Here is a 20383-nt window from a genome sequence, read left to right on the forward strand (position 1 = left end):
TTTTGTTTCATTTCTAAAAGGTCAGATTTTGAGAGAATTTCAAAATATTGAAAAATTCGTAATTTTCTGGAAAAAAAAGCGTGATTTCCAAAAAGGAATGCATAGCTATGTTCCCAACGTTGGTTTCAATCGAAATTCGTCAAAAAAGGCTGGATTTAACGTAAAACTGCGTTTCCTTTAGCATTAAATATTTAAAGAAACCGGAAGTGCGCCCGATATATATTGGAAGTTACCCTATCAGCGCGTGCGCAATTTACACTACCAGCGCACTTCGGTAAGATCAGTCAAAGCCACAGGGAGTTAGGTTTTCTCTTTCTATTGCTTTTGTTTTTCTGTCTTTCTCTTATTTTGCCTTTGCTTGTACTTTTTTTTACTCTGCATTTTGTGAAACCCAAAGAGAAACATCTTAAATGTAAGCGAATTTGCAAGTTCTTGAGTTGTTTTTATTTTCCGCGCTCAGGCTGACGTAAGTAGCCGGAAGTGAAATTTCACCTCCTTAGCATCGTGCGCGAGGGCGCATGAATCGGTTAATGAGCCCTTCAGGGGGGTCGTTCTTAACTACATATTTAGAACATTTGCTAAGGGATTGCTGCTGAAGGCGATATTTAGAGCAAAGCTATTTTGGAGCGTTTTGAGGTGCTAAATGAAAAAAGATATGATTTCGCGTACTAGTCCCAAACCGCGCGTTAGAATTTTAAATCCCTAAAATTTGGAAGAAAAGGCGAAGAGTTCCGATTTTTCTTATGATTGAGAAGTAAATTGGTCTTCTTTATAATCGTACGTAAGGAGTTATTGTTTATGCGTAATAGAGGAAAGCTACTGTAAAAGTCTGTTAATATGGTGTTTATTACCTCAGGACTTTTATCAGATAATGCGAGTTTCATAAAACCCATACGTAGCATTAAGCACGTGGACGTTCATAATTTATTGACGCTGATTTAAATTGTCGGATTTAGATGCCTTTCTATTCTTGTTACGTGACTGGTTAAATATGGCCGTGATTTGAAACTTTTGCAGGGGCTTCAATGGAACAAACCTGTGCAAAAAAACTTATCATTAGCAGGTCTGCTTTTCAAAATATGACGGTTAGAAACCTTCCTTAGCAACAAATTTATGGCCAATAAAGAAGGACCCCCCCCCCCCCCTTACCATGTTAATTGTTCTTATGGTTAGTAATAGTCAGGTGGTGTACGCACTACGATGGCGTTGCATTATGGTCGTTCAGTTAAAATATTATCATTTGCTCCTTGATGCGGTCGAGTGCACGTCTCTTAATACTGAATGCAGGTGGTGTACGCACTACGATCGCGTTGCATTATGGTCGTTCAGTTAAAATATTATCCTGAGTAACAGTTAAGAGTTGACGTTGATACCAGTCCTGCGACTGAAGGGGTCACCCTGTTTAAATATCGATTATTATTATTATTATTATTATTATTATTATTATTATTATTATTATTATTATTAGCAAGAAGGAAGAAGAAAACGTGAGCACTTTCGCCCTGTTTCCTTCAGCAAGAAGAAAGAGCCGAAAGCCTGAATACACGTGCTAGCGCTCTTTCCTATTATTAGCAATCTTGAACAGCATAACCCATAATACCTTACGACGTTGTAGCGTACGCTTTACCACAACCTTTCTCGAAACTGTCGTGTAACTAGAATCGAATATCTCGGTGAATATTTATCTTGTTCGATAGTTCTTTCCTAGTATACCAATGCACAGCCTTAATTAAAAGATTTCACAACTCGTGGAATAAAAGTGATACCTCTGCATCATTCATTATTGAGAAATATTTATTGCGCTGAATCCAGCCTTTCTGTCGGGAAACGATTTGAATAAAAAAGAAGGAATTCGAAGTATGGCTTTATTTTATTTTATTTCATTTTCGTGTTTACGATTGTTATCTTTGTTCCTCGTTCCACAACAGGTTTGAGCTAAGTTTCTGAGGCTCCAGCGCGCTTGAGGTTCGAGCTGAGAATTGGTTGTTTCGATCTTGTGACTTGTTACTTCCCGGTGTTAATAAAACTACCAGCATTCCGAGTTATCAGCATTTTCAGTTGTTATCGTGGTTCGGTGCACGTGGGGCAGGAAAGAAGTTACTCTTCGTCAAAATGAAAGGTGTTATCGCGTTTGTGCTTTGCTTATCCTTTGCAAGCAGCGCTTTTCTGAAGTTTGATGAATACAAGGAACAGTGGCAAGCTTGGAAAACATTTCATGACAAGACATACGAGACAGACACCGAAGAAGAGGCTCGTTATGCAATTTGGAGAGAAAACTTGAGGGTATGTAAACGTTTTAAAAATGATGCCGATAAATTTTCATCATGCAAGAGATTTTAAAAAACTTTGGATTTTAAGCTGTGATGTAAGTAAAAGTCGTTCATCAGTTTCCTTGATAAGAACATGTGCAGTTCATCTCGAACTTGGGGAGTAACTTCCTTAGCATATTTGTAGTGTACCGCTTCGGTTACAACAGAAAGATTGCCGAAAGACGGATTAATACAAATATCACACGATTTTTCTGCAGATGATGTTTTTAGTGGCGATTTTTCAACGATCTAAGTGACTTCCGTGAAATTTCCTCAGGCCCGTTCCAATCGCCGCTCCATTCATGCGCCGAACCTAACTGATGAGTTAAGTACGGCAGAAGAGCGGCGTTGAATTAGTTTGATTCGGCAGGTTAGGTTTCGTGCGGCAAACAACGTTAAATTCGGCAGGGTCTGTCGCACTATGCGACGTTGGAGCGGCAGCTGATTCATACGGTGTTCTCTCATGTGTCGAACCTAACGCATAAATGACTGTAATGTATTTTTCATATAACGGGACTCGTGATTGGCTCAAAATTGAGTGGCGTGACCAGTCATGCAGGAAGTACGAAGTCGTCGCTAAGACCCGGTTTAAACGTCGCATTCTACATGCACCGAATCCAATTGCTGAATTAAGTGCATTTAAAATACGACGTTTAAATCAATTAAATGCGACATATTTCAATTAAATGCGGGTTCAGTAGAATATTCGACTAATCCAGTCGAATATACGACTGAAGTTCGACAGTTGATTTAAACGCCGCATTTTACATGTGGCGAGTCTAATTCATAAATTATGTTAAGTTATATTTTACCAACTTGGAGCGGAGTCAGCTCAACCTCGTTCCCAGGGTCTCTCATCTTTCCGCCCCCTATACGTCGCTCGCGCTCAGCAATTTTATTCGGCAAAAAAATGCGACGTTTAAATCAAATCAGTCGAACTTATTCATTCGAGTCGACTAAAATTAGTATTTGATTCGGCACATGCGACGTTTAAACCGGGCCTAAAATAAAGACAAAACAATATCCCTTCGATTCATGAGAAACGGGACTACATAAGCGAGTTTCTTTAGCACAAGTTTATTTTTTGCTTTTTCTTCGTGATAAAAGCCCAGCTTATGAGACTTTCCTTTAACAAGTCGAATTAACCGGTAGAAAACCCGTCTAAATACAAACACTGAACCTTGAGTTTGAATTTGCTTCCCTAAATATTGCTATAGCAGCGAAATGTTAGTCACAGCTTTTCTATTGGGACAGAATTCTTGAATTCAGAACGCATATTTTCTCGTCGAAAATTGTAACCACCGACTTCCCGAATTAAGTTCGACGCAAGTACGACGTCTGAAGCAGCCGTCGCTCCAAAGTCGCTCAAAAGTCGAACTTAATTAAGTTTGGTTCGACACATGAGTGGAGCGGCGTTTGGACCGGGCCTCAGTCTCGTTAATACTGGCGTTCAAGTTTCGAAAGTCCTTTAAAGTCCCAGACTCTCGAAATAATTAAGAGCGCGAAGTGCGAAACAGAAGCAAGGCGAAGACAGAGCGGTGACGAACACTGCCTTATTCACTCTAACTAATTTTTGGCTATTTCCATCAGAAGGATTGTTTTTCATTACATCATAAGATAAATAAAGTCGTTATGGAGCCAGTTTCAGACTGGCGTTGATACTTTAATTTACTTTCGGTCCTTAAGAATTCATAGCCATTATCACATGGTTTAGAAAACGAAAATGAAGCACAGAGGTTCGCGATGAAGGAAGTTTTGTTGGACTGCTGAGCCTGTTTATCGCGAACAATTTATCTCAGTATCTTCTTCGTAATTGTCCTATCTGTTGTATTTCTAGAAAATTCAACAACATAACTCCGAAGGACACTCATACACCCTGGCTATGAACCAGTTCGGTGATCTGACAGTCGATGAATATCGTTTCTTTTTCCTGGGACTTCGTTCTCACTTTTCCGACGAAACAGAACAACAAGGGTCGCATTTTCTTCCTCCCAGTGGAGTACGTCTGCCTGATACTGTCGACTGGAGAACCAAGGGATACGTCACTCCTGTGAAGGATCAGGGTACGTTTTTGCTCTCCTCCTGCTCCTCCATCATTATCATCATCACCATAATATTCATCATTATCATCACATCGTCTTCTTCTTCTTCTTCTTCTTCTTCTTCTTCTTCTTCGTCTTCATCATCCTCTTTTTCTTCTTCATCTTCTTCTTCTGAGCCTCTTCTTCTTCAGCTTGTTCTTCTTCTTTTTCTTCCTCCTCCCCTTCGCCTTCTTTTAATTTTGTACAGTTTTCTCCTTAACACTGATTGTACCCTTTGTCAATTTTTTCATTACTGCAGTGTCTTGGATTAGCCAACACGGATCTCTTTTTAGGAACCGCGTGACGAAACCAAATTAAGAAGCGTTGCGTTAGGAGGTTGCGCTAATAGTGATTTTGCAAACCCAGTTTAGTAATATGAAATTCCTAGGCCAGGAAACCAGATATTAGGCAAATGTTCTCTTTTCAAAATGAGAGTATGGTTAATTCCAGAAACTGTCTTTAAACAAGGTCGATTTTTAACAATTTCCTGTTTTGCCATATAGGCCAGTGCGGTTCTTGCTGGGCTTTCAGCACAACTGGATCACTGGAAGGACAGCACTTCAAGAGAACAGGACAACTCGTCTCCCTCAGCGAACAGAATCTGGTCGACTGCTCCACAAGTTACGGCAATCATGGCTGCCAGGGAGGACTTATGGATAATGCCTTCAGGTACATCAAAGCTAATGGCGGAATCGACACTGAAACTAGTTACGCGTATGAGGCGAGAAAAGACAACTGCCGATATAATCCAAACAACGTTGGAGCTACAGTTACGGGTAAGAGAAGTGAAAAGCTTTAGGGTTTCACGGTCAAACTGGTTTAAAACACGGTAGGGAAACTCTTGGTCGTGCCAAGGTCTCCCCTGCTAAAAGTGACAAGCTGCTCTGGGGACGAAGATAGTATAGAATGAGAACGAGGTTGCGAAACGCTTGGGAACTACGTCCGCCTTTTCTACTAGTATCTTTCTCTTGGGAACTTTCAATTCTAAGGATGTTTTGCTAAATTGTCCATTCGGTCCTTATAGTATCTATACAAAATAATCCAGCTGGTCATAATACTACAGCAACTGATGGCCATACAATATTCTCCATACTGATAATATAAGAAAATATCGATAAGAAAGGAGATTTCGCATTTAATCATCCCCTCTCCTTTGTTTCCAGGATACGTCGACGTCCCTCAAGGAAGCGAAGAAGCCCTTCAGTCCGCCACCGCGACGGTAGGCCCAATCTCTGTCGCCATTGACGCCAGTCATACGTCGTTTCAGTTCTATCACAGTGGAGTCTACAATGAGCAGTAAGTACTTTGTACAATGTTTGTCGCGTTAGCCCTCCTCCTTTGGAATCCGCCTTCCAGATTGCCTTTTAGTTTCCATGGACTATGAGAACTGAGATCATAGTTTCGGAAAACCTTGGGTTTTCAAAATCATTGACATTTTTCGACAGGCCTAATTGCGGGGAAAAGTTCAGGATACGATTTTTTCATGCTATAATTGGGCTCGACAAAGCCTTGCGTGACCATCCATATAGACTACATATACAATGTAACACAATTAGTGTTGTGTGACGGAAAGATAGTAACGATTTCCAAAGGAGTTTAAGGTAGTATGGTACCCTAAAATATGGCGATGTTCATGAAAAATTCAATTTCTTGGAAATACAAGACTTAAGACCCTTGAGGACTTGTCAAAAACATTTTGAAACGATCTTGCCGAATTTCCTTCCAGATGAGTGTGAAATTTAAGGAAAGTACACAGTGGTATAAGTTTTTTCACGTGGCAACGGCCATAACAACGACTGTTTACTATAAGAACGTGACCAAAACTATAGATTATTTTTAACTTATATAAACGAAACTATTTAGAAAAAACTTTTAAGACATGCACAACTCGATTGGTATAATTATTTGTGAAAAGCTTTGCCTCAAATTGCCATCACAGGCTCATTCATTTCCCTTATGACAAGGAATATTTCCCACAACTGCGGTACCTTTTTACAAAATAGAACAACCATTGCACCCCCTCCCCCGAGATCCAATCTGCACCCCCCCCCCCCCCCACTATTTGTGGTTCGTTAAATGCTTAATACTTCGTGTAAGAAACTTAAAGTGCATTTTTCTCAAAAGTTTACTTTTGTACCGACTGACTTCGCGCCAACATTTCTACTTTGCAAGGTTTTTAAGTAGAATTTCTGAAACTTGGGCTCATCAAAGACCAATAGTGTCGTGATGATATAAACCAAAAAAATCGTAACATTTTAAGGTCTGTCACGTGACATGAGATGATTTGTCCACTGGGTGTGGTAAAAAATAAGGTTATTTCAAAATAAAGCTGTAAAAAGCACTGAAAATAAGAGTTAACTGTCAAAACTTAGGTTCATATCACAGAACAAAACAGAAACTTACATGATATGCTTATTTGACAGTCAATTCTTGCTTTGTAAAAGAGCAGGAAGTGTTGGCGTCAATACTATAAAACACTACTTCAAAAGGCTGTGGCTGGTTTCCATAGCAACCATTTTGAGTAAAACTCTGGAAATTTAATTTCTCTTCTTGAGTGCAATAGCACACAATTGATCTTTCTTCACCATATTTAAACAAACGTTTTGGTCCATATTGAGGGTACCATACCACCTTAATAGCATTTGCTTCTTTTTCACAGGTCGTGCAGCAGCACAAAACTTGATCATGGCGTTTTGGTCGTCGGCTATGGAACTTATCAAGGCCAGGACTACTGGCTGGTCAAGAACTCCTGGGGGACTGGCTGGGGAATGCAAGGTTACGTCATGATGTCAAGAAACAGGAACAACCAGTGTGGAATCGCCACCAGCGCCAGCTATCCGCTTGTCTGATCCAAACTGAATCAAATAATCACTCTTTGGATCGGAAGAATAGTAACACTTCTATTTAAGAGGATTAAAATTTATCGTTCAAGAAGGCCTTTGAAAGTTTTCTTGAAAAAAACATGTTAATCTACTGTGTTGATACGTAGTATACTGAGCATTTAAAGTGGAAAACTTTGTAACACGAAATAAACTGTTTGTAAAGCATTTGCTACAAAATATGTGTGGTGATCAATGGCTGTAGTCCAGACGAAGAGGGACACTCGTGTACAAAAAGTGACGGGGTGAAGTGAAGCAGTTTTGGCGATTTTAGTAATGTGTCATGATTTTGTTTGGCATTTTGGGCGGAGTGGTAAGTCTCACGAAATTATGACAGCAACGTGGATTGGTTTTTAAAACGCTTGATACTTGGATTAAGGATTACGTGGTTAGATTTAATGCCTTAAGTTTCGTCGTCAGTTTTTTATGTAATTTGGTCTTCAGATACGCCCCTGCAAAACTTTAATTGCGTATTTTCTCTCTCAAACGTCATTATGTCAATTCCTATTAAATTCATGTCCCGGGCAGTACGAATGCCTAAAATCCATATCGTCTCTTGACTCTATTTCCGCCACTCCAATCAAGCCTTTATGACTAACTAGCAAGTCCTTTTGGATTGCATTGCCCACCCCGTCTCCCAAAAGTCCTCCACTCCTCTCCTACACCCTCACAGAGTCCACATAACCCGAGGTTACGTCTCGAAGTTCTCAAAGTTAACCACCTTTAACCGAGATCAAAAAATAATTGAATTATCAATAACTACGGTCGAACCTTCACTAACGGCCTTCTGTCAACTATCTGTCATCAGGCAGATATTGACCAATCAGGCACTCCGTTGCTGGGCTGACGGAGGGTTTGAAAAAGCTAAAAAGAGTCTGCAGACGGTTTTTGCTCGTCTCGCCTTCTTCCCTACTCGGCCATACCGCCCTTGTCCCGCCTTCTTCCCCACTCGGCCACCGCCATACTCCCCTTAGTTCGCGGTGACTAAACACTCGTCCTAGTGACCCTTAGAGAAAGAAACCGGCTGCCAGCAGACTATTCTACAACGACAACTTATTTTGGTCCCCGCGGACAGCCATACATTTACTCAAGTTATTTGAACTGCTCTACAACGGCCGGCCAGCTCTCCACAACGGCAACGGCCACTAAAACACAGCCAGTAAATCAACGACTGACAAACGGTTTACACAAAACCCCATTTATATTTTATTGTAAAATATCACCAAATTTAATCCCTATCGCGCGTTGCGTATTTAAATGCTAAAATAGGCGTTTTATAAACTGAAAAAATGTCGCACCCGGAAAATACAGATGTCATATTACACTCCTAGATCCAGAACCATAATGCCACTGCCCGCTTACTGTAATAAAGGGTGTCTACTTTTAAGCGTGTTAAAATACAGGTATGACTGCATTTACAGCCTTACTATACTTTTCTTGCGATCATCAAATCGATTAGGAAAAAATTATTTGCACATCATGACGTAACATGCCAACACACGTAGTGCGAACCATGATCGAGTGTCGAGAGGTATTAAAAAAATTTATAGAGGCATTTTTAGTATACAGTCAAACCTATATTAAGCGGAGCCCATATTAAGCGGACACCCTCTATTAAGCAGACAGCAGTGCAAGTCCCATTTTTCTTCGCCCACATTCGCTGTAAAAAATACCCGTATTCAACGGACACCCTTATCAAGCGGACGCAGACACCTTAAACTTGACTTTCATGGACATTTCTATTGTTCGAAACCTGTATCCAACGGACACTGCAAAAAGAATGCGTGGTTTTTAAACTCGTAGATACGGCCCGGACGAGAACGCCCGTGTCCGACGCCAAATAGTAACCGAGCCGGATGCCATATTGCAATAGTAACCGAGCCCGACGCTATATTGGAATAGTAACCGAGCCTGAAGCCATGTTGGAATAGTAACCTTGCAGTCAGCGCTAGGTTTGCAGCCCAAATTGATGATTTTGTAGCTTCTACACGACCATTAGGTGTTTCGCTAGATTGAAGTGGAGTTCGAATGTTCGAAAATTAGTACTATGGCCAACTTGAAGGCTGAATTTCGTAAGCCTTTGACTCGTCCAGGCGTGAAACATGACCAGGAGATGAGCATTAGTTTGCTGGAAAGTGACCTGTCATGCTAATGTGGTAAGCTTTGATGAGAATGTGTCTTATTCGTCGACCTTAATGAACTTATACTAGAAGTAATCATAGATTATGAGTGCGTTCGTGTAAAGGTGTTTAGGCAAGGTTGACATTCTGGTCTATTGGAAAGGTGTAGAGGTACATGCAAAGCTAATGAATTTGGGCAGGCCATAGGAACAAATATTTTGTGTAGCACATTTGCATATGTTTACTTTAGAAAAGGGTACTGTTAGATTAGCTTAGCTCTGGTTCGTACATGACTTGCAGTAACAAATTTTCCGGACATATGACGAAAAATCGTTGCTAAATTCCGAGCTACATAACTGGCATGGTTAGATTTGCGACCAGAAATCATGGCCAATTTTCGAACTAAACCACTCGGTGAGTTAAATTTCTGACCACAAATGATGGCCAGTTTTGGAACAACACCACTCGTTGAGTTAAAGTTCTGACCACAAATCATGGCCAGTTTTGGAACAACACCACTTGGTGAGTTAAATTTCTGACCACAAATGATGGCCGCTTTCCGAGCTACACAACTCGGCAAGTTAGATTTCTGACCACAAATTATGGCCAATTTTCGAACTACACCACTCGTTGAGTTAAATTTCTGAAAACAAATCACGGCCGCCTTCCGAGCCACACAACTTAGCAAGTTAGATTTCTGACTACAAAGCTCAGGCAGAGGAGCGAAATAACACAGCTGAAGTTGAGCTTCGTCAACGCGGTTGTTTGTTGCTGACGACGGGCGATTTCGTCTAACAGGGCCAAACTCTACTTTCGCACCAGAAGTCATACATAACTCCTTAAGGTATCGATAAATGTTAACAGTGATATCTTTTAGTCTCATGCTATCCAGTCAGAAAGACTTGAAAAGAAAATTGACTACTTACAGCTTCCAAATTACAGTGTAAATGTCCACAAAAACCCGCACTTGAACGAAACAAAGACCCGCACTCGAAAGAAATATACAGCTCATGGTTTGGCGATGATGTCATTCGTTTTGCCCCTGCTGCGGGGCGGCCAAATCGGCGTCGCAACTTCGGACGAAGGTCCACTGTCCCACGAAACTCGACTCAAGTCTGCATTAGGACTGCGTTCTACGAACGCAATGAGCGAAGCGAACAGTTTTCAACGAAACAGCTATTGAAAACAGGACAAACATCAGCACCATTATATAATATTGTAATTTCATTTTTATAATTTAGTAACATCTAAACCTGAGGCCAGCCGAAATATTGTTTTAAATATACGACGTTGTATCAGTCTTGCAGTAGTCTTTGACTTATTATCGCTCTACTTTTCAAGTTTGGCTGATTATAGATCTCCTGTGAGATCCAACGCTCACTCAAGCAGCACTTTCGCTCACAGCTTTACAGTTTGTATTACGTTTTTCATCAGTGTTGAGTTGTCCACTTTCAACCGACATCGAGTTAAGTTTAGGTTAAAATTGTTTTCTCTATACTTGTCGTGTTTATTTTAGTACATTGATCTGAACTCTAAGTGGGATGTGAAATACACATAAACTTGGAAAGAAATTCCCAAATACTTGATGTTGAAAAGCTTCAATGAGTTTTACCCTGTCTTTAATTTACACTTTTGCTTCTTGATTGAAAAGATAACTAAGGTAAAGAAAACCCCTGTGAGCTTGTTAGACCGCATATAATTTTATGGGTCGACAGATTTTTCGGATCAACACTGAAAATGCATGCAAAAGAGACTACTTGTTTTGATGTATTTAACGTGCAATAATATAGAGAGACAAGCGGTTCCACATTGGAAAAGAAGTGCTGTCTCATAAGAAACCTCACTACAGCCTTGAATGAAATGATATGAAAATCATTTGTAAGTTCGTACGACTTGACTACATGCAAATTTTCCCACCAGGCAGACAAACATCAACATCATGATCTGGGCGTGGGGAAAGGGGGGTGAGTACTCTATGATTTTTTGGGCAGGAGTATCCTCTGTGACCCAAGAACTCTTAGCCTTTACCACTCTAAGTGCAGCTGCAATTTTGCCTGATCCCAGCTATTCTAGACGTATGTTCTTGTAATATGTGTGCAACAAAAGCCAACGAATTAAGCCTACACTTATGTGAGATAAGTGCTTCCTTGCGTGGTATGAACCCGGCTTGTTTTAACAGCCTTTAATAATTCCACTAACAGCAAGTTCACCAACATGTTTCATCTCTAGATTACTTAATCCACGAGTTTGACCGTAGGTGTCCTTTGATTTTTTTTTTTTTTTTTTTTACGTTTTAGTAGATCGGACACCTAAGTTTGCCAACAAACTGAGCTGTCACAGAAATGCAGTATTTTGTCATTCGGTTTTGTTCTTACAGAACTTGTGTTCTTGTTTGATTTGTAAACCTTCTCAAGATTCGATCAATATAGATACTGTTACTGTATACTTAAAATCACTTTACCCCATATACGGGTACTTGTTATTGTTTATAGAAATACGGTATTTCAGAGTTATCGACCGTTCACGAGAATGCTATTTGACCCTTTCAAGGTTTTTTAATACTGACGGGTATTAATGACGCTTTTAAGACGAATTCTGCGGGAACCTGTTTTCAGCGGACACCCTGTATTAAGCGGACACTACTAGCATGGATCCCGAGGGTGTCCGCCTAATACAGGTTCGACTGTATGTGCTCCGTCTTGTGTGACACACGCGATCACGATTTTTAATCGCGTTGACAACTTGTGACAATAGCCGCATTATTACTTTTGTTTTAACATTAATCCTAACACATAATACGACTACAAGATAACTGATAAGGGCGCCTTGTTATTACATTACAGCCAAATTTTATTGGAACAAGTACTTCTCCGACTGAAGTTATTTAGTGTAGCGTTCAGATGTAACGTCGAATCATTCGTAGACAACTTACCATAAAGTGCATTTCGTGGCATCAGTCGTGAGCAGAATTTCCCCCCAAAAAACAGTCGCAGTCGTAGCCCAGTCGTAGAAGGAAGACTGGAAGAGAATATAGCCATCTGACTTAAGCCACATTTCGTATGTTGCGCCTTTTATCTTTCGCAGAGAAAAGAGCAAAGACTTTTAAGTCTGCAGTAATAGACAACATAGTCAACATAATGCTCTCAAAATGTTCCGAAGAGTTCCCACGGGTATATGAGGCATGTTCTTTTCGCCCCCGTAATAAGTCAGTAATTATGTAAAAATAACTTATTCATTACTAAATTGGAGTCCAAACTCGAAAACCCTAGAGTTCGAAATCCGAAATCGAATATATGATGTGTCATGGGACTGTTGCAATCCAATTTCCAATGCACAGTTTTTTCTCGTGATACGCAACGAGACATTATGGGAAAGTCTTGTGACCTTTTGTTTGCCATAATTCTTATAACTTTCTATCCAAGTCTATCGATCATATTCCTCCACTGGAGCATAGAAGAAGAAAAAAGAAGAAACACGAAAAACTGCTCCGAGTTTCCAACACATTTTCCAGACGCGGAAGTAAAATGAAGGGATTCCTCGCTATCTTTTTGTGCCTGACTGTAACAAGTGGCTTTGTCCTCAAGGTAGAAGAAGATGAATTACAGTGGGAAGCGTGGAAGAGTTTTCATGGTAAAAGCTACGCTACCAAGAGCGAGGAGGCAATGAGGAAAGCTATTTGGAGAGACAACCTTAAGGTGAGATACTATGAGAGCTAATCGGAATAACTCAGGACACCGAACTATTTTTGTAGATGTATTTAATACTCACCACGCACTCATCACCAACTTGTATTTCATCCGAAGTACAAGCCAAAATCCTTTTAAACAAAGATCACCAACGTGACTGGCCCACTGAAACTCTGTTCAATCGATAAAACCGAGAGTAGATCATTTTTGAGAGAATCAATCGAAAATAAGTAGTAGTACGGAAATCGATTTAAAATGGACCAATCCATACAGTGTGAGTGATTGGCCTTTTCATATTTTCGTATTTTCATTTTGCATATCCATGTATTTATTTTACCGAAGATCGAATTTATCGGCGCAAAAAAACATTTGAACGGACTCACACTGATCAAATGAGGGTCTGAATGGGGATTAGTGTTTAGTGTTATTTGACCATAATTTTTAGTGTTTGCTGTTAAATTGGCCACATTTTTAATGTTTAGTGTTTCTGGAGAAAATACTGTTAAGTGTTTAGAGGGTTTTTCGTGGAAACCCCATGGGGTCCCATAGTCTTTTAGCATTGCAAATTCTTATCTGCTCCAAGAAAATCGGTAATAAAATCACTCATGAACTTCGAGCCCGTGCTCAAAGCCTCTCAAAAGTTCTGTAGTCTCTTTTTTCGACCCAATGTGCAACAGTATTCTGTCTGTTCTGGGGAGCCCGGGCAGCACTGGGAACTACCTCGTGCCAAGAGCCCACGATCCTTTGGTCAGCGTCGAAACATGGCGGCGATGGCGGCATCGAATGGATTCTCCTCCGATGTTGTCAAAGTTCTAGTGAGCTTCTATAGAAGCGGAAAGGATTCTGGTTTCGAAAGGCATAGAGGCAGGGTCACTTTCGACCTTTCGAAGCCATCCGGCGTGGCAGCCATCAAGAAACATCTGAGGGAATTTCTTGGGCTTAACGAATAGTCTACCTTTGATAGTCTCTGTACATCTTCGGTAGTCTTTGGAAATCTTCGGCTGTCTTCGGAAATCTTCGGAAATCTTCCGAAAAGATCGAGAACTGTCGGAAAGAGGCCGAAAACTTCTTGCTATACTGAACAAAATAACATTGCCCTTTTAGGGGCCGTTTTTGTTTCCTTCGGGATAAAATTTACTGTTATAGAGAATTTTTTACTGTTAATGTTAAAATACTTAATTTTTAACTGTTCTGTGTTACAGAGCCAAACATTAAGTGTTTAGTGTTATCGAGGTACCCCCATTCAGACCCTCATCAAATGCCTCAAATATTGTACATAGGATCATTCTCATCCCAAGGGTAAAAGGATAAGTCTACGTACAAGCCAAGTGGCCCATTCGGCCGGAGCTTATCCAGGCTTCTGTAGCATGAAGCGACTAGGAATATTTCTACTCCCCCCTGGATGGGATGCTAGTCCATTGCAGGGTCACCCCTAAGGATTAAGTCCGCCGGTGCCTATTTACACAAGTGGGTACTAAGGTCCTTGAGCCTTTAGGTAGTGGGTAGTGTTACCTACCTCGGGTTTAAACGACTACAGTACAAAAAAACAAAGGATAACAACCAATTCGGGTCAATAGGTCCGTCCTCGTCAAAACGTCGACGCGAAGACGATCTTCTAACGTTTACAAAGAGAAAAAAGTAACTATCCTTTGCTTCAGGTCGATAAACTCGATTATATTTAAGACCAAGACTAATTCAGTATCGTCTTCCATACTGACTATTTGCTTAGCGGATTTGTGGCCTCTAAGAGGTACCAAGATCCTGTTTTGTGGACGTGGCTTGAAATTTTTTTCATCCCTAAGAGGTACCAGTTTTAAAACGAAACGTTATCTCCTGTCATATTTTTTTTGGCTCGATACCCTAAAAGGTGCTGCAAAAGCTCCACTGAGGACCTTTTGAGGCTAAACACCCTATGAGGTACAAAACCGCTTTTTAACCCCTAAAAGGTATGACGAGCACCCCCGTCCTTTTCATATGGGAATTCTCCCGGGATTTGTAACCGCTGTTTCTTCAACCTCGTTCCCAAGCTATCTCGTCTTCCCTCATCAACCCCGTTCCCAGGGTCTCTCATCTTCCCTCCGGTTGGGCGAGAAGACGAGAGACCCTGGAAACGAGGTGCTGTTAAAGGAAAAACGAGAAGAAGAAACACCTTACACTGGGCCCAGCTGAAAATATTTCCACAGCGTTAATCACTGGAAAGGACTCTTTTTCACATAGGACACATAGTGCTTGAAATACATTTAACCTATAAACATTTTCATACTAGACAATCAACGAACACAACTCCCAAGGTCGCTCATATCGGCTGGCCATGAACCACTTTGGAGACCTCACTCAAAATGAATTCAGCTTCCTGTACCTGCGACCACTGTACCTGTACCGCTTTTCCAGCGAGACCAAGAGAAGCGGCTCGGCGTACCTGGAACCTGGGCACGTGAGTTTGCCAACTGAAGTTGACTGGAGAAAGGAGGGATATGTCACAGAAGTCAAAGATCAAGGTGATCGATTTCTCTGTTCTTTCTCGTGATATGATTTCACAAGTCACGTAATTATAATAAGAAGAGCACGAGGAGTAAGAGCTATGATCCGGTTTTCATGTGACGCTATCATATTCCAAAATTAGAAATTACCTTTTCTTCTGAGGTTTTAGTTTCATCATATATAAGACTCTCTAAGAACGTGACCTTTTACAACGTTGAAACGCGATAGGGTTCTTCGTTTTGTAGTAGAGTACGTTTGAATTTCCAAGCTTCTGCGTTGCGTGACATAAAATGGCCGCACGAGAAGGCAATCGCGTAAGTCAAAAGATGAGTCACCGCTTAAGTTGTTACTAACTGAACAGTTCTTGTACTAGAAGTAGTATTAATTTTAATGTCTTCAAGCTCTAGAGTTATAGAACTTTTCACTTAAATAGCAAAACTCAATAATGTACAGATGTTTCGTTCACTTTACGGGCCGCCATGTTGGAGCCCCTCCGAGGGACACCAACATGGTATCTCCATGAAAGCTCTATAAATTCGACTCAAGGACTTCTCTGGATAATACACGAATGAAAAACCACACAGACCTGAATCTTGGTGAGGATATTTATATATCAATTACCTATCATATCCCGGATTCTTTACTTATTTATTAAGTGGTTACGCCTTTTATTTTTGATGAAAATGGTGCCCATGCAGTTCTCCGACGGATGATGCTGTTAAGTGCGTGATCTCTAAAGGCCCGTTTACACAGGCGATTTTTGCCGCGACAACTCGATGCAATTTTTGTCGCGCTTAAGTTGCATCAAGTTTCAGACATGTTCGAAACCCCTGCGATATCGCGGCGACTAATCGCACTGAAAATCGCACCTGAAAATCGCACGAGCGATTTTGAAGTTGCAACTTTAGCGCGACAAAAATTGCATCGAGTTGCCTCGACAGAAATCGCCTGTGTAAACGGGCCTTAAGAAAACATTTGCGTGGATGATAAAAATTTGTGTTAAGCATCTTAGGCTGCCCACGTGACCAAACGTTCCCTCACGGGATTGGTTATTCTGGACGCTACTGGAATATCTGAAACCAGGAGTGATCTAAAAATAGCTTTAGACGGATTGGCTTGAGAATAAGGCCTATATAAGGGATTTACTTATTAACTCTTCATGCTCTCATCCTAGCCGGTAAAACCCAGACGATAATCAAGCATTTCCTTTCGTAGCAAGATTATGTTGCTGATCGCGGTTTCCTTTATGGAAACGTACTGTTATGAATGATTCTTGTCAGTGTTTTTTTACAACCGTTTGATATTTGTATTATCTTTTATAAATTACTGAAAAAAATTGTTGACAAAAATTCTATCCTACCATACAGGCCATTGCGGTTCTTGCTGGGCGTTCAGCGCGACCGGATCACTGGAAGGACAGCACTTCAAGAAAACAGGAAAACTCGTCTCCCTCAGTGAACAGAATCTGGTCGATTGCTCCAGAACATCTGGAAATTTAGGCTGTCAGGGTGGATTCATGGATAGGGCGTTTGACTACATCATAGGAAATCATGGAGTCGACACGGAGGCCAGTTACCCGTATGTGGCTAAAGACAACCCATGTCGATTTCAACGAAGAAATGTTGGGGCCACCATGACAGGTAACAGACACTGAAACAGAATCCCGGGGAATACTCTCAGAAAAATTGTATGGTGGTGAGCGGCCCGCTTCCCAAAACCCTTACCCTATTTATGACCAAACTGTGCGATTTTCCCTACCCTATTTATGACCTGACCATAATTTGAATATCCTAGTTATGACAAGATCATTTAATCAATACCCTGTTTCACTTGAGACCGGCTTTATAAAAAGTTATCTAGTTCACACCGATGTTGAAACCTGAAGGTACTGTGAAGGGCTTTTGTCGATGGTCTTATCATTAATGATGAAAAAGTAGCTAACGTGTGGCACTATATTTGCGGGTTATAATTTTTGCGATCCGCAAAAAATAGTTCCCGACTCCACTGGCGAAATTATACACAGAGACATCACATGAAGAATCTTGTTGCTACTATTCATTTTTTTTAAACGTCTCTTTCATTCAGAAACAAAACGATGAAATGTTATTGCTGGTCAATTGCCGGAGCAATCAGCCACACAAGAACACGATGTTACTGTAGTAAAGAGACACTAATTACTGCATTATTGTCAATTACATGCAGTTTAATTAAAAAATGCGAAAATGTTGTAATTTCAATGAAAGACGACTTCCCGAAATCGCAAAAATTAGTGCTCAGCAAGAAAACCAGTTCCCGCAAACTACAAAAAATTGCCGATTCGCAAAAATGAACTCCCGCAAAAATTTAGTGCCACAAGGTACTTCTAAACAACATATCCAATTCAAGACTAGAGAGCAAAAACCCTATCCTAGTTATGACCAAAAGGGCCAAAATCAATACCCTATTTATGAATAAAACGGCTGAGAAAAACCATATACCCTTTGGAGCCGCAAGTACCTGTATAGCCCGTGTAAGGGAGTACTCCCCCCCCCCCCCCCCGGAGTAGGATTTAGCGTTCTTGCGCGGAAAAAGGAAATTCTAAAACACCAAGCAAAGAATTGTGGTGAATGTTTTACGCAGGTCTCCATTCTGATGTCAAGACTTATCGGGGCAGATCGAACAAGCCCAGCATAGTAAAATTGGACAATCGAACTCAATCGAACGTTTGATTTCCGAACTCTTGATTTTTTTCAAAACCTGTCTTGGCCGTCGTGGTCCTGTTGAAAATCAAAACCAAGTTTCTGGAGGCTCGAGTTACTTGCGCATAACACGTGAGCCGGAGATATGGTTTCAGGCGCTGATTTGTTCGATTGAGTTTTGCTGATTCGGGAATCAACTTCACACAAAGTTTGGTGTTCGATTTCGTTCGATTGCTGAAGTCGTTAATTTTTCAAAGACTACAAATTGCACTCGCCATATGGGCTCGTTTAAATATAATTCAGTCTTTGAAAAATTACTTGGGCTTATTTATTCCGATTTACACTGAAAATCATTTGATTTAATACCTATACAGATCAAACTCAGGGCTCTGGGGTTAAGTGTACACGAGGCCAAAACAGTTGCAAGCTTTGTATTTATTGTTAGTTTATTGTTGTTTCATAAGACTTTTATTGCTGTCGTTTCGGTTGGACAGTAAGGTTGTTACCGCCGCTCGAACTACGGGTACTGCTGTCGTGGGCAAGGCAGCTGATACCATGAGAAATCTATTGAGTACGGAGATGATGTATGGATTGTTATCACATCACCTTTCCAGGGTACGTTGACATTCCTAAAAGAAACGAAACGACCCTTCACTCGGCCACCGCCACAGTGGGACCAATCTCCGTCGCCATTGACGCCAGCGTTAAATCGTTTCGGTTCTATTCCAGTGGAGTCTACGATGAACCGTGAGTAATTTCCGCAGCAATCTTTGTCACGCTGACCAGCCTCCTTGTAGACTACGACTACTCCCTCTTTCGCCTGTCGGCGAGTGTTTCCACAGCCCTCAGCGCACAGTGCTAAGCTTCTCACTATCTAAAACAGAATAGATAGTGAGTAGCGTGGCCACTTACAGAACGGCATTCGTGATAGAACGCTAATAGATTTATACAAAAATTCGATAGTAACGCGGTACATGTTAAATTTCAGTGTGAAACGTTTAAGGTGGCCAGAAAAGCCTCTAATATTGGGGAGGTCTGGAACCCAGTATGTTACCATGGTGACAAAGCTGTTAGCCTCATATTACTGCAAAGAATCAAACATTTCTGTTTCAAATTAGCTGAGATATTTTTGTTCATCATATTTGATCAAAATTCGGTTGAGTTTATGACGTCATCACTTGGCTATTTTGCATGTTTTAAAAACTTGAATATCTCTGGAACGAAAAGAGATATTTGAAAATTGTAAACAGCATTTTTCTTCTCGTACTTGTTTATGTTTTAAAATTGCTTAGATAAGAAAGATGAGATTTTCGTCGTAGCAGCACTTTAACGGCATTTGTTACTTTACTACAGATCTTGCAGCAGCGAATATCTTGATCATGGTGTTCTGGTCGTTGGCTATGGAACCTATCAAGACAAAGACTACTGGCTAGTGAAGAACTCCTGGGGGACCAGGTGGGGAATGGAAGGTTACATCATGATGTCAAGAAACAAGGACAACCAGTGTGGAATCGCTACACTTGCTAGCTATCCGCTTGTTTGATCCTAGCAAGACAACCTAGTTTACGATGAAGGGGAGAATGCTAATTGGCTGACTAAGCGGTCCGAATTTTGTAATACGGACCGCTGAGGTGGATACGTTTCGACGAATAACTTAATTTTTCAGAACATTGCACGGCAGAAAACTATTTGTTGTTAAGTAGAAATTTTTGTTCCACGTTTGGTGGATTATTTCAGTCAAAATTTTACCAAAGCGACGAAAGCGCTAACTCCAATAAACTAAGCTTTTATATTTATATGTATGACTAGATTTATGAAAAATATGTTTTTGGCGCGAGTTGCGGCGAAAAACTGAAATTCTCATACCCTTCTCCTTTTTCGTAAATCCAGACATATTTTGTATACCGAGGATATAAGATGAATTTTTTTGTTTATATGAAAGAATTGTTTTTAAATCATTTGCAATAAAATACCTGTCAGCATCTCTGGTTGTAGTCGACTGAGATAGGGTACCCGAGTGCAAAAAGTCACTTGGTGTCTGGAAGCATTTTATTAATTGCTTGCAAGAAATTTGGGACGGCTCATTTTGGGACACTTTTTATTTTATTTCGGATACTGTGCTGAAACATAGTTAAAGTGAATTTACGCC

The 20383-nt window shown here is 40.7% G+C and overlaps 2 protein-coding genes across 2 annotated transcripts; both read left to right on the forward strand.

Annotated features, from left to right (window-relative positions):
* The first annotated feature begins 1993 nt into the window (after positions 1-1993).
* On the forward strand, positions 1994-7449 carry LOC110068182 (cathepsin L-like). Its single transcript, XM_020775562.2, has 5 exons — positions 1994-2283; positions 4147-4372; positions 4894-5166; positions 5554-5686; positions 7050-7449. Exons 1-5 carry the CDS (start codon positions 2113-2115, stop codon positions 7237-7239), a joined length of 993 nt encoding a protein of 330 aa, XP_020631221.2. The 5' UTR covers positions 1994-2112; the 3' UTR covers positions 7240-7449.
* Positions 7450-12795: 5346 nt separating this feature from the next.
* On the forward strand, positions 12796-20218 carry LOC149106171 (cathepsin L-like peptidase). The gene is made up of 5 exons (XM_089298372.1): positions 12796-13084; positions 15342-15573; positions 16924-17196; positions 18849-18981; positions 19588-20218. Exons 1-5 carry the CDS (start codon positions 12914-12916, stop codon positions 19775-19777), a joined length of 999 nt encoding a protein of 332 aa, XP_089154498.1. The 5' UTR covers positions 12796-12913; the 3' UTR covers positions 19778-20218.
* The last annotated feature ends 165 nt before the right edge of the window (positions 20219-20383 follow it).

This window comes from Orbicella faveolata, unplaced genomic scaffold, assembly GCF_042242905.1.
Source record: "Orbicella faveolata isolate gen_17 unplaced genomic scaffold, um_ofav_v1 contig_3, whole genome shotgun sequence".
In the NCBI taxonomy this organism is placed as follows: Eukaryota; Metazoa; Cnidaria; class Anthozoa; order Scleractinia; family Merulinidae; genus Orbicella; species Orbicella faveolata.

Excerpts from the sequence above, each read along its gene's own strand:
- LOC110068182 (XM_020775562.2), top strand. The coding sequence starts at position 2,113 with ATGAAAGGTGTTATCGCGTTTGTGCTTTGCTTATCCTTTGCAAGCAGC. Across the intron at positions 2,284-4,146 it reads TTTGGAGAGAAAACTTGAGG|AAAATTCAACAACATAACTC; the intron begins GTATGTAAACGT and ends TTGTATTTCTAG. Across the intron at positions 5,167-5,553 it reads CGTTGGAGCTACAGTTACGG|GATACGTCGACGTCCCTCAA; the intron begins GTAAGAGAAGTG and ends CTTTGTTTCCAG.
- LOC149106171 (XM_089298372.1), top strand. The coding sequence starts at position 12,914 with ATGAAGGGATTCCTCGCTATCTTTTTGTGCCTGACTGTAACAAGTGGC. Across the intron at positions 15,574-16,923 it reads CACAGAAGTCAAAGATCAAG|GCCATTGCGGTTCTTGCTGG; the intron begins GTGATCGATTTC and ends CCTACCATACAG. Across the intron at positions 18,982-19,587 it reads AGTGGAGTCTACGATGAACC|ATCTTGCAGCAGCGAATATC; the intron begins GTGAGTAATTTC and ends ACTTTACTACAG.